This window comes from Theropithecus gelada, chromosome 20 (assembly GCF_003255815.1).
Source record: "Theropithecus gelada isolate Dixy chromosome 20, Tgel_1.0, whole genome shotgun sequence".
In the NCBI taxonomy this organism is placed as follows: Eukaryota; Metazoa; Chordata; class Mammalia; order Primates; family Cercopithecidae; genus Theropithecus; species Theropithecus gelada.
The window spans coordinates 14,290,943-14,305,493 of NC_037688.1; the positions used below are offsets into that span (position 1 = coordinate 14,290,943).

General features: G+C 40.4%; 1 protein-coding gene across 3 annotated transcripts in view; it reads right to left on the reverse strand.

The window, feature by feature from the left end:
• AMFR (autocrine motility factor receptor) overlaps positions 1-14,551 on the reverse strand; it is a 58,243-nt gene that overhangs the window by 36,578 nt on the left and 7,114 nt on the right. For all 3 annotated transcript variants that reach the window (XM_025370625.1, XM_025370624.1, XM_025370626.1), the window contains exons 2-6: positions 9,922-10,014; positions 4,732-4,896; positions 3,273-3,425; positions 533-573; positions 238-370 (exon numbers count right to left, since the gene is read on the reverse strand). In XM_025370625.1, coding sequence (XP_025226410.1) covers positions 238-370; positions 533-573; positions 3,273-3,425; positions 4,732-4,896; positions 9,922-10,014 — 585 coding nt within the window. The remainder of the gene's footprint in view (positions 1-237; positions 371-532; positions 574-3,272; positions 3,426-4,731; positions 4,897-9,921; positions 10,015-14,551) is intronic.

The following is a 14,551-nucleotide window of genomic DNA, read 5'->3' on the forward strand; positions in this document are numbered from 1 at the left end:
GGGGTTTCACCGTGTTAGCCAGGATGGTCTCAATCTCCTGAACTCGTGATCCGCCCGTCTCGGCCTCCCAAAGTGCTGGGATTACAGGCTTGAGCCACCGCGCCCGGCCATTTTTAGTCTTTTAAGTAGTCCATCCGCATCTTATTCCTGAAGTTTCATTTTTTAATAAAGAAACCATTACTGTTCCTGATTCTGAAAGGCTTGCCCTCTGTTAGAGCTTCTTCTGAGGAAACTTACCAGCATGTGAATATGGTGCATGAGGTCCAGGGACAGGAGAGTGAGCTCCATGACGAAGTCTGTGTAATAGACGTACGTCCCCTTTCCTTCCCACGTCCCTTCGTGATTGAGGTCCCAGAGGTGAATTACGTATCTGTAATGAAGAGAGAAAACACCTTAGTAATTTACTGTTACAACTGAATTTGGTTTAATCATATTGTAATTTAGTCAGATTTTTATATATTTCATACCTGCTACATCTTAAAATCAACTGTATGAGTAGGCCTCAATCACCTCCCTCTCCAGTTTCACTCACCGTAAAATCACATGCGCAGTCCTCACTGTCACAAGAAGAGACTATAAAAAAGGATATTTTCTTTTTAGTAAAATTTAGCGTTGCTCAGACCAAACTTATTTTTATAAAATGATAAAAGACAAACATTTCTCAGTTCAATTAAAAAGCAGATTGTTCAGGTTTACCCATTATTTTATTTTCTCTGCTTCAAAGTTCCATAAAATATTTTTATGACATAGAAACTCAACTTTTATTAAGGAAAAGTCCTGTTAATAAGTGACAACCAATTACACCTATCCCCTGGGAATCCCCCTACAATCTTGAGGTTTATCCTGGTAGTTTGACCATCAATTCTATTTCACACAGCATTAAGTCACTATCACTGATTACTCAGAAGGGTGATGCTGTAACTCCAAGTATAGTTCAGGTACTGCTATCGTAGACATGAGGACCTGCTCTCTCCCTAGTGCTTTGTGCACTCCCTTTGTCCACCAGCAGAAAAAAGAATGAAAGCAAGCAAAAGCAAAATAAGGCCAGCCACATCACACCTTTAATCCCAGCACTTTGGGAGACCAAGGCAGGAGGATTGCTCAAGCTCAGGAGTTCAAAACCAGCCTGGGCAACATGGTGAAATCCCATCTCTACAAAAAAATACAAAAATTAGATGGGCATGGGGGCACGTGCCAGTAGTCCCAGTTACTTAGGAGGGTGAGGTGGGAGGATGGATTGAGCTTGGGAGGTGGAGGCTGCAGTAAGCAGAAATTGCACCACAGCACTCCAGCCTGGGTGACAGAGCCAGACCCTAGACTCTGTCAAAAGCAAAAGAAGAGAAGAGAGAAGAGAGAAGAGAAGACAGAAGAGAAGAGAAGAGAAGAGAAGAGAAGAGAAGAGAAGAGAAGAGAAGAGAAGAGAAGAGAAGAGAAGAGAAGAGAGGAGAGAGGGGAGAGGGGGAAGGGGAGAAGGGGAAGGGGGGAGGGGAGGGGCAGACAAAATAAGCCTCTCGTGGCTTTTTTTGGTTTTTTTTTGTAGAGACAAGGTCTTTCTATGTTGGCTAGGCTGGTCTTGAAGGGTATTTTTTATTATAGAAATTGATGGCCAGGCACAGTGGCTAACACCTGTAATCCCAGCACTTTGGGAGGTCAAGGCAGGCCGATTGCTTGATCTCAGGAGTTCAAGACCAGCCTGGTAACACGGCAAAAGCCCATCTCTACAAAAAAAATCAAAAATTGGCCTGGCATGGTGGTTCATGCCTGTGGCCCCAGCTACTGGGGAGACTAAAAAGGGAGGATCACTTGAGCCCACAAGGTGGAAGTTGCAGTGAGCCGAGATCGCACCACTGCACTCCAGACTGGGCAACAGAGTGAGACCTTGTCTCAAAAAATATATATATATTTTTTTCATTAAGAAAAAAGTCCTCTTAATCTAGTAGAATAAAACTATTACATTGTTTATGTTTTAGATTAAATTCCCATTTGTAAGTGAAAAATATTTTACAGGAGAAACACTATGAATATAAGAAATGATTTAGTTTAAAATATCAAATCTGTAATATGATAAATTATCTTAAAAGAATAAACATTAACAAGCTAAAATAAAAGTATATACTATAGTATGATCTGACAGGCCTAAGTTAATTGGGTTTATTTTTAGGTATATCCTTTTCAAAGTTTGGACTAATATTAGTTGAAAGTTAGAGAACCAAAAGAAGGCAAATGTAAGTAGCATTCTAACTGTGCTTTGCAATATAATATACCTAAAGCAAATAAGTCATTATAAATAGATTTTTCAACAGGTTTTGTGTCAAGATGAAATACAGTTGCATATTTTTAAAATACAGAAAGTATTCACCTAAGATTACATATCCTAGTGTTTATATTAGGACTATTGTATTTTAATTATATTATAATACGATAATTAACATTATATATTTAAATGTTCCTTTTCTAATTTTACTTACACTACTAAATGTACTCCAAAATGAATGCTGTCAAACAGAAATAAACTTTAACTCTGCTCTACCAAATTCCCAATTAGTAGTTCAAATTTAGTAAGTGTTTTGATATTAGCCAATTAGCTTCAGTTTATCTAATATCTCATTTTTTAATTAATAATACTAATTATGGGTATTTTGCCTTTGGCCTAAGGAAAAACCAAATACAGCCATTAAATATAAGGACATACAAAGAATTTTTGTTTTGTTTTTTTTTGAGACGGAGTCTCGCTCTGTCACCCAGGCTGGAGTGCAGTGGCGTGATCTTGGCTCACTGCAACCTCTTCCTCCTGGGTTCAAGCAATTCTCCTGCCTCAGCTTCCCGAGCACGTGGGACTACAGACGTGCGCCACCATGCCCAACTAATTTTTTTTTGTATTTTTAGTAGAGATGGGATTTCACAATATTGGCCAGGCTGGAAAATTTTTATTTCTACTGAACAGAAATTGGTATTTTCAGAAAGGTTTAAAAGAGTAAAAAATTTTTAAATCTTAAAATATTCATGAATAGACCAGATTTTTCCTTCAAGATTTACATATTCATCATTTTGTAAACTCTTTATCCCCTATGTAAAGAAAGAATTACATAAAATACCACACAAAAGCATTCAGTACCAGTACCCAGCACACAAAAAGAACTGAAATGCTTGTTAAAATGAAAGACCAAATATCCATCTGTCATTTCCTGGGTGAAAATAACCTGTCAAACATCCAGCTTCCTTGAAAACAGACAGAAACACAATCTGAGAAAGTCCTGCGTCCAGCATCTCACCTCTGCAGCCATGAAAGCCAAGGTGTGCATTCCGTGGGTGTAGCCGGTGATGCAGCAGACGGCCGCCAGTCCACAGCAAGAAAGCAGCATGGCAACCAACAGGGACAGGACTCGACCATGGCTGCTCATTGGCGTGGTGGGCGAGAAGGAAAGCTGAAATGCACACAGTGGGAAACTGCTCATTCTTCTTCATGGAAGTGTTGAACTTCACTGAGAAATTCAAGGTCCATCTTGGCTTCTCTACTTAGGGTTCTGTGCTAAGCACAGAAAAGCATCCCACTACTATACGGTCCTATTCTACAATAACCCAAATATGAGCATGAGCTGATATTTAGAGATCCTTGTCATTTAATATACTGAATATAACAATATGCATTATATTTTTATCCCTTACTCTCAAGGATCCTCCTAGCACTGGGATTATAAACCCCTAGAAGCAATGTTCTGAGGGTATACAACTCTCTCCTCTCACCTTCAACAGGACTCAGGACACTGCCTGTTCTGTTGTATTTCTTTCTTAATCTTGCTCTAGTCCTCCTCTCTGAAATTGGCATTCCCAGTCTATTAGGGCTAGAACAACTGAAATGCAATCCAGGCGCAGATTTACCACTATTACAATGTGATGTCAGCACTATGCAAGGAGAGGCAACTGTCTGAAAAGAAGGCCTGGAGCTGTAACCCATGAGGTCGCAGGCGGAGATTAAAAAAACCAGTTTGGGAGGTTAGAAGTTCCTGTTTGTGGCTTCAAATGAGGGTTGAATGTGAAAGAAATAAAGGTTTGAGAGTGAGATTAACTCACACCAAGGTGCAAGGTCCATGTGGACTGGGTAAAGACAGGGAAAAACAAGGCCCTGGAGTGGGTTTAACTGAGGGGCAGCATTGTAGGTGCACATTTATCTGGGACTCATGAGACTACTTCAGGTCACTAATGGGTGGGGGTTCACCCCTACAGCTATGATCTGAAACCAAGTGACAGATCTTGTACCAGACATAAAAGGATTCACTTCTGCAACCAAGGAAGCTAAGGGAACTAATTCAGTCCTGGCCCGGGGTGGAAAGAGTATAAACTAGTCAGAAAGAAGAGCTCCAGGAACCAGGGTAAGCTGGGGGAGACAGAAGGAGACTGGAACAGAAAATATCTAGAAAAGACCAGATTTTATTGTTTATGTATCAAGGTTTCCTTGCACCGTGAACAAAACAGTCTGCATAGGTGAAGTGACCCCACGTGAGCTGTAACGTAAACACTATGGGATTGGGAAGAAAGCTCACCAGGAGACTACGATTCTGCATCTCTTGGCTGCTGTAGAAAGTTCTTCAAGAAACAGGCAATGGGGGCCTGATCTAGAAGTCTTCCCAGGAGAGCCACCTTGACCATGCCTGCTGTGGCTCATTCACGTTACACAATTCAAAGCTGGCAAACGTGTGACTAAGCAAGCAAAAAGCTTGGCTAAAAACTCACATATTCAAATCGATCCTTGCAGAGCTGAACCATCAGGTGCAGAAAGACAAGTCCGGCAAACCAGAGGCACCACATGACCACCTCTTCCACTGTTTGGACATTCAGCACACCAAAGATGAAAATGAACTTGTAGAAAATAAAATTCCAAAATTTGTCTTTGAGATGCTAAAAAAGAAAAATGTTTATGAAGGTGAGTACTATCACACCTACCCCATTTGAGGGAAGTTACCATAACAAAAGCTGGTTTCTATGGAAGATGTATTCCACACTTGGCTTTCTAACACTTGTCCTCAAGAAAACAGAAGAAAAAACAAAAAGCAGCCATCTGAACAGAGGTAAGACACCCAGAAAGTAATCTATAAACTCTGGACTATAACCCTAAATCAATTATGGTATGTTAGCTATTCAAAGGATAGTGATATGAGTTTAGTAACTTATGTATTAAGAAATAGGCCCAACGCAGTGGCTCATATCTGTAATCCCAGCACTTTTGGAGGCCGAGGCAGGTGGACAGCTTGAGCTCAAGAGTTTGAGATCAGCCTGGGCAACATGGTGAAAACCCATCTCTACCAAAAAAAAAAAAAAAAAAAACCAAAAATTAGCTGGGAGTGGTGGTGCATACCTGTAGTCCCACCTACTCAGGAGGCTAAGGTGGGAGGATTGCTTGAGCCCAGGAGGTCAAGCCTACAGTGAGCCATCATCATGCCACTGCACTCCAGCCTGGGCGACAGAGCAAGACCATCTCTCAAAAAAAAGAAAAAAATGCTTACATTTTTAATGCACAATGAAAAAGAATGGTAAGGGCTATCATTTTTACTACTTCTACCTTCCAGATTCTCACACAATAGAAAAGATTAGACTTTTTTAAAAAAATTATTAAATTAAAAAATAACACAATCACTTGCCAGCCCATAATAAATGGGGCATAAAAAGGACAAAGAAAACAAAAAATGATGCCTTAACATTTTTATGAATTTTCCTGTCTTTTCCCTATGTGCAAGACACATTAATTTTTGCACAATGCTTTCTTTCACCTATCGTATTGTGAGAACCTTACCAATGTCAATGAATATTCTCTGAATATACCAATATACCGTTTTAATGGCTAAAGATGGACACTGAAACTGTTTTAAAATTTTCACCATTCAAAGAAACATTATAATGAGGGCCAGGCGTGGTGACTCACACACAAAATCCCAGCATTTTGGGAGGCCAGGGCAGGCGGATCACTTGAGCCCAGGAGTTCGAGACCAGCCTGGGTAACATGGCAAAATCCTGTCTCTACTAAAAATACAAAAATTAGCTGAGCAGTGGCACATGCCTGTAATCCCAGCTACTCAGGAGGCTGAGGCACGAGAATTGCTTGAACCTGGGAGGTGGAGGTTGCAGGGAGCCATGATCATGCCACTGCACTCCAGCCTGGGCAACAGAGCGAGACTCTGTTCTCAAAAAAAAAAAGAAAAAATTGTGCTGAATATTTTTGTATGTATCTTTGTATGAGTTACTTCAGCATTGTCAAATCAAAAATTGCAAATGTTTTTATGGTTTATAGTAAAATCTACCTAACTTCCAAATCAGTCCTGTAAGTATATATTCTCATGGGCAGTGTGTATGCATATTTGCTTTACTGTACTCTTTTACACAGAGGGCTTCCAGTTTTAACAATCTTCACTAACCCTGAAATAGGAGAGCAATAAGGAGGGTCTAGTTCACCCCACATGTTAAAATAGACTATCAAGCCGTCTAGGGGGCTCAGGGAGAACTGAGTGAAGAGGATAATTATGGAAGCATGATTCTAAGTGTATATATATATATATATATATATATTTTTTTTTTTTTTTTTTTTAAAGAGACAGGGTCTCACTCTGTCATCCTGGCTGGAGTACAGTGGCCCAGTCATAGCTCACTGCAGCCCCAATCTCCTGGGCTCAAGTGATCCTCCCACCTCAGCCTCCTGAGTAGCTGGGATTACAGGCACATGACATCATGGCTAATGTTTTTTATATATATATTTTACAGAGATGGGGCCTCCCTCTGTTGCCAAGGCTGGTCTCAAACTCCTGGGCTCAAGTGATCCCACCTTTGTCTCCCAAAAGAATGCTTTTATATGTAATTTGGAACCATGTAATTGTTTCAGAAATTCAAAAAATAAACAGAAAAAAGCAAAATGTACTACAAATTAATAATGTGACTCCTTAAAGATTTTGAGAACTTAAACGCACTGTACTCTGACCAGACATCTTTCGTAGAGAACAAAATAAAGTGGAAAAAACTCATAGACTATGCCCTAACTCGATCCACCAAAAGGGCAGAGACACCCCAGTAACAATGAGCACACTCAGTCAGTATACAACTTGGCTTCTAAATATCATTGCCCAATAACATGAACTAGGAATCACTGGTGAATGTCTGTTTCCAGACCTGATGCAGGGAAAGTACAAGGTGAACTTAGGACATTTTGTGCCTTGGTTTTGAATGATACTGCCACTTGGCTCTGCCATTTAGTTTCTGTGTGACCTTGGGAAAGTCACTTAACATCCCTGTGCTTTAGTTTCCTCATCTATACAATAGGTCTTACAATAACAGCATATACCTCATAGAATTTTGGGGGGAATTATACATAATATATGTGAAATGGTTAGACAAGTGCCATACTAGGCACTAAGCACTTAAAAAAAAAAATCAAAAAGCTTCCTTGCTCTAAACCTCCACTTAACATTTTAATCATTTTAGATATTCGATGTCTTTGCCTCTAGCATTACTCTATTTCTAGAACTTTAAGCACCCACAGAGCAAACCCATGTCAATCCTAGGGATTTCTAACTCAAAATGGTTCCTAATTGATGCTACTGGATGACATTAAACATCAAATAAACCAACATAGAACAGCAGGGAAGATGCGATCGATGCTGAAAAAACCAAAAGTGGAGCTGGATAAGAAATATGCTCATTAGGCCGGGAGCGGTGGCTCAAGCCTGTAATCCCAGCACTTTGGGAGGCCGAGACGGGCGGATCACGAGGTCAGGAGATCGAGGCCATCCTGGCTAACACGGTGAAACCCCGTCTCTACTAAAAAATACAAAAAAAAAAACTAGCTGGGCGAGGTGACAGGCGCCTGTAATCCCAGCTACTCGGGAGGGAGAATGGCGTAAACCCGGGAGGCAGAGCTTGCAGCGAGCCAAGATCGCACCACTGCACTCCAGCCTGGGCGACAGAGCGAGACTCCGTCTCAAAAAAAAAAAAAAAAAAAAAAAAAAGAAATAGGCTCATTATAATTACCTCTGGATCTAGTAAAAAAAAATCTCTAAAATACTCCAAGGTTATACTTTCTATAAATTTCAACCTGATAGAACCAACCTTTTAGGGAAAAGAAAGTATATAAAGCCCACTGGTGCCAGATCAATCCACCAAGCCTGCCTGGCCTGACCAATTTCTGGTCTACAAATAAAAAATTTGAAGAAAAACTTGAAGAAGTATCAAAAGAAGCATTTAAGCCAGTAGAAGTGGCTCACACCTGTAATTCCAGCACTTTGGGAGGCTGAGGCGGGCGGATCATTTGAACTCAACAGTTCGAGACCAACCTGGGCAGCATGATGAAATTCTGTCTCTACAAATACCAAAACAATTAGCCGGGTGTGGCACATGCCTGTAGTCTCACTCAGGTACTCAGGAGGCTGAGATGGGAGGAGACTGCTTCAGCCCAGGAGGTTGAGATCGCAGTGAGCAGAGATCGCACCACTGCACTCCAGCCTGGGTAACAGAGCAAGACCCTGTCTCCAAAAAAAAAAAAAAAAAAAAAAAAAAAAAAGACAGCATTTAGAACCTATCTGGGAGACCTCTAGAGTTGATACTGGAGAAAGTACTGAATACTAACTAATGAAAAATCTCTGGGAATACAAAACAGTCCTGTTCACAACGGCATTCAAGGGCTCAACCACCAAGTAATACATGTCAGCTCTAAACCAGGACTTCAGTTGATTTTATAAAAGGAAATTTGGGTTGAAAAGGGTAGGTAAGGAAAGAATGGAACATTCTGAATACAAAGTAAAGCTGCTGTTGTGCTTTTCATGTAGTAGGTTCCTGTGTCTTATCACTGGGATAAGATAGAATAAAACACAGTTTTGTTCTTATATTGTGATTTTGAAGGCCAGTTCTAAATTCTTACTTTGAAACATACCATGCCAGGCACGGTGGCTCACGCCTGTAATCCCAGCACTTTGGGAGGCCAAGGCAGGCGGATCACCTGAGGTCAGGAGTTTGAGACCAGCCTGGCCAACATGGCAAAACCCTGTCTCTACTAAAAATACATGGATTAGCTGTGGTGCACACCTGTATTCCCAGCTACTTGGGAGGCTGAAGCAGGAGAAGTGCTTGAACCCGGGAGGCAGAGGTTGCAGTGAGCTGAGATTGAGCCACTGCACTCCAGCCTGAGTGACAGAGCAAGACTCTATCTCAAAAAAAAAAAAAAAAAAAAATATTCTACACCCTACCCACTCAAATCCTCAGGGAACTGCCAATCTATACGGTATGCTTGTGGCATAATTCTTCATTGAAAGCGTTCCCTGCCTGTTCTGAGTCACTTTCCAGTTTCAGACAATCTCACTCAAAACAAGAACAAATCTCCTAATTTTATGCTTTTAGAATTCTTAATTCACCTTCCCACAGAGAAAATTGTCCTGGTAAATTCTTTTGGAAAAGAACCCACATTCTGCAGAGTGACATTTATGATCATTCAAAATCAAACAAATCTAGGCTTCTCTAAAAACGACATTCCTAAAAATCATGAAGAAAAACAGCCATAAAAAACAATATTGGGACAACTTGGCTGCACTGAATATGAACTGTGGATTAGACAAAGTATTTTTTCAATGTTAAATTTCCTAATTTTAATCACTGTGCTGTAAAAATGCCTTTGCTCTTAGAAAATGCAAACTGAAGTATTGAGGGTGTAAAGGGGTAATGATGTCCACAACTTACTCTCAAATGAATCAGAACAAAAGTATGTATAAATAAAAAGTGACTATTAAAGCAAATGGAACAAAATATTAACAACGGGCGAATCTGGATAAAGGGTATATAGGAGTTTTCTGTAGTATTCATGGAACTTTTCCACACATCTGAAATCATAAGAAATACAAAGTTTAAAAAAAAATCTAGTCACAAGAATCCATCCTTTCAGTGTAGCCTTACCTGTCTCTCACTCACTCGAAGAGGGCCAAACACGATACACTGGATGAGCTTAGCCACCAACATCAAAACACAGCAAGCAGTATTTACTAGAACCTGTAAACAAATCGGAGAAAGGAAGTTTATTTCTTCCTGCTGAAAAATAAAAGCAGCTCTAAAAATCTCATATTAGGAATTCAGCCATCATTTCCAGTGACTGAGCCTTTCTGGTTCTCTCCCAATGCAAGATAAGTAATATCTGAAAAGGCACACTGTTCTGGGCAGTGGGTGTTAGGGGTAAGGATTGGGAAGAGAGGCACCAGCTCACCAACTAAGTCACAGCTCTTCTTCCAATATGCACCCTCCAGCAGGCCACCTTATCTTTCATCCTTAACTGAATTGTATGTATACTTTGTACTCTTTGTGCAAAACTACATGAACCTTGTAAACTGCAGGTCCTTCCCAAGTACCTCATTTCCAACATTATTTTGATAGCCTTAAAGAAAACTGTTCTAGAAATTGAAGTTACCATGAATAGTAAAATCCAGCAGCCAGAGATTCTGCCCTGCCAAACAAATAGGAGGCAGGGGTAGGAGCGTGGATGGTCACAAAAAAGTCTCATCATGAGAAACTAATAACCAAAAAATATAACAGAGAGAATATTTTAACATTTATTGGAATGGAAAAATCTTTCAACCAAAAGATAAATGTGCTCCATGCTTGGTGCTGGCTTTGAAGTAAAGCTTCTGTGGCACTGCAGTGGGGTGGAATGGGGAAAACAGAAGGAAAAGAAAACTGGCGAGAGGGGCTAAGAGATGAAAGGCAACCTGGGGATACCAATGCAAAACTAAGGCCTTCTTCAACAGTCTATGAGAAAACTTAAAAAACAAAACAAAACAAAATAAAACCCTAAATGATGAATATCCTTATACCTGAACACCAAATCTTAATGCTTACAAAATGGAAGAGTTGGCTGTCTCCAACCCAGAGATTACTGTGGGGTATCACATTACTCTGAATGACTCCAAAAAGCCAAAAGGACCTTGATAAAAACAGTACAGATGACTTGTTGAGAGCAAATGAAAAGGAACTCCAATTCAATGTAAAGCTGCTTCTGCCTCTGATTCACTACATTTACCATATTACCCTTGCCAAGTCATTCTTCCCTCTACTTTTAAAAGCAAATGATAATTTTAAAGAAGAAAGAAAGGGGACAGAAGAGAGTAATTTAAGAAAGCAAGATCCCGAGGCCGGGCGCGGTGGCTCAAGCCTGTAATCCCAGCACTTTGGGAGGCCGAGACGGGAGGATCATGAGGTCAAGAGATCGAGACCATCCTGGCTAACACGGTGAAACCCCGTCCTACTAAAAAATACAAAAAAAAAAACTAGCCAGGTGAGGTGGCGGGCGCCTGTAGTCCCAGCTACTCGGGAGGCTGAGGCAGGAGAATGGCGTAAACCCGGGAGGCGGAGCTTGCAGTGAGCCGAGATTCGGTCACTGCACTCCAGCCTGGGTGACAGAGCAAGACTCCACCTCAAAAAAAAAAAAAAAAAAAAAAGAAAGCAAGATCCCTGAGATCACCCCAGGGTCTGTTTAGTACCTCACACCATCCCTCCTTTGGGAGAACAGTTAAGGGCAGCCCTGATTCATTACAAATGATTAAATTTAGTTCTATTCTGTCTGCCTAATGGGCCAAAGTATGTAATATATTTTTAATGGATTGAAACAAAAATAGTTCTGCTGAAAAAATAAACTGTTTTAGTACTTAAATCCTTCAAACAACCAGGAACAAAAGCTGAAACTAGTTGCCCCAAATATCCTAATTTGTGTAACAGGCCTATTCAAAATGGTCCAGATCACCAGGAGCGTGGTGGCTCACACTTGTAATCCAGGCACTTTGGGAGACCAAGGTGGGAGGACTGCTTGAGGTCAGAAGTTTGAGACCAGCCTGGAACACACAGCAAAACCTTGCCCCTACTGACAAATATATAAAATTTTTAAAAAAGAAAAAACAATTCAGGTAACTTGAAATGTTCATTTTTAAGGTGATGAAATAGATGCTAAAGAGACTCACCTTCATTGTGATCTAACCAGTCAATCTCAGCCATATTAACTAAGAGAAATGTTGTAAGACAAAACCACAACCCCTCATGTCACATCCCCCAGACAAACATGCCCCAGCTTTATTACGACGCAATTTCTTAAAAGAATTCTTCCTGTTTTTACATGTAGTAATACGAATTTAAAAAATAAATGCAACACATTTAGCACTTGTTCGAGGCATGTGGGAAATCAGAAAAATGATGGAACTCTGAACCCTAAACTCAAAGAACTTTTAGAATCTACAAGAGATAGAACATGGTAAGCAGTTTAACAGAGGGCCAAGCAGGCTACCATGAGAGTAATGATGGAGGAAAAAAACAAATTTAGGGGCACTTAAACATTTCTCTATTGAAAACAGCACTGTCACACACATCTCAAGTTATCAAACAAAAAAAGTATTATTTACTATTTCTCAAACTCTTTAAATAAAAGTCTATTTTTTTTTCTGACAGTCTCACTCTGTTGCCCAAACTAAAGCACAATGGCGCAATCTCCGCTCACTGCAACCTCTGCCTTCCAGGTTCAAGCTATTCTCCTGTCTCAGTCTCCCAAGTAGCTGGGATTACAGGTGTGAGCTACCACACTAATTTTTGTATTTTTTTGTAGAGACATGGTTTCACCATGCTGCCCGGGCTGGTCTCGAACTCCTGGGCTCAAGTGATCCATCTGCCTCGGCCTCCCAAAGGACTGGGATTACAGGCATGAGCCACTGTACCCAGCCTAAATAAGTCTTTGAATTCAAATAAGGTATAAAAAATGTGTATCTTTAATTTATCAAAAAAAAAAAAAAAGTAAAAGTCTCTTATAATCCCATCACCCATAGACAACCACTTCCTATTTTAATTTAAATGAAGATTTGAAAATTAACATGGCTAAGCAGGAAAAAAAAAAAAGCTTGAGTATACTGATACTAAAAAGGGAATTTATGTAAAAAGGAGAAAAGCTGTTGTGAACTTTGTAACCAAAGCTACAAAGGATTGAAAGCAACTGAAAATTATTTTAAGATTGTAAACAAAGTTTTTTAAAACACCTTAATGATTATTAATAACATTACATGTCTATTTATAGAAAAATGCCTTCATTATAATGATTATATGTTAATTACAAATACTGACCAGGCACAGTAGCTTACACCTATAATCCCAGCACTTTGGGAGGCCAAGGTCGGGGGATTGCTTGAACTCAGGAGTTCAAGACCAGCCTGGCCAACATAGTGAAACCTCATCTCTACAAAAGATACAAAAATTAGCCAGGTGGGATGGTGTGCACCTGTAGTCCCAGCTACTGAGGAGGCTGAGGTGGGAGGATCTCTTGAGCCCAGGAGGTCAAGGCTGCAGTGAACTGTGATTGCACCACTGCACTGGGCAACAGTGCAGCCTGGGCAACAGAGTGAGACCTTGCCTCAAATAAATAAATAAATAAATAAATAAATAAATAAATAAATAAATAATATTGTGTTATACATATAACTTCTCAACTTCAGTTAACAAAGGCTTGAAAAACTGTAAATACAACTGAGCACCCCTAATGCAAAAATCCAAAATCTGAAATGCTCCAAAATCCAAAACTTTCTGAGCACCAACACGGTGCCACAAGGGGAAAATTCCACACCTGACCTCATGTAATGAGTCACAGTCAAAATGCAGACTTACAAGAGGTTACTGAGTGTCCCTAAGGGAAAAATGAAACTGCCTTCAGGGTATGTGTATGAGGTGCATATGAAACAGAGGAATTTCACATTTACATTTGGGTCTCATCCCCAAAATATCTCATTATGTATATGCAAATATTCCAAAATCCAGGAAAGAAATCCCAAATCTAAAACTTCTGGTCCCAAGCATTTTGGATAAAGTATTCTCAACCTATACTGAAAGAAACTTAACTGGAGCATTCCTTATTTAAAAGCAAATCCCACTGGCTCATGTCTATAATCCCAGCACTTTGGAAGGTCAAGGTGGGTGGGTTGCTTGACTTCAGGAGTTCGAGACCAGACTGAACAACATGGTGAAACCCAATCTCTACTAAAAACACAAAAAACGTAGCTGGGCATGCTGGTGTGTGCCTGTAGTCCCAGCTACTTGGGAGGCTAAGATGGGAGAATCACCCTAGACACAGGGAGGTCGAGGCTGCAATAAACCAAAATCACACCACTGTACTCCAGCCTGGGCAATCGGAGTGACATTGATTAAAAAAAAAAAAAAAAACCTGCTTAAAAAGTAAACTAAAATAAATAAAATAAATCCCTGGGTCAGGTGCAGTAGAACATGCCTGTAATCCCAGCACTCTGGGAGGCAGATGAGGGAGAATCACGAGGTCAGGAGTTCGAGACCAGCCTGGCCAACATGGTGAAACCCCATCTCTACTAAAAATATAAAAATTAGCCAGGGGTGGTGGTGCTCACCTGTAATCCCAGCTACTCAGGAGGCTGAGGCAGGAGAATCACTTGAACCCGGGAGGCGGAGGTTGCAGTGAGCTGAGATCGTGCCACTGCACACCAGCCTAGGTGAGAGTGAGACTCCATCTCAAAAAAAAAAAAAAAAAAAAAAAAAAATT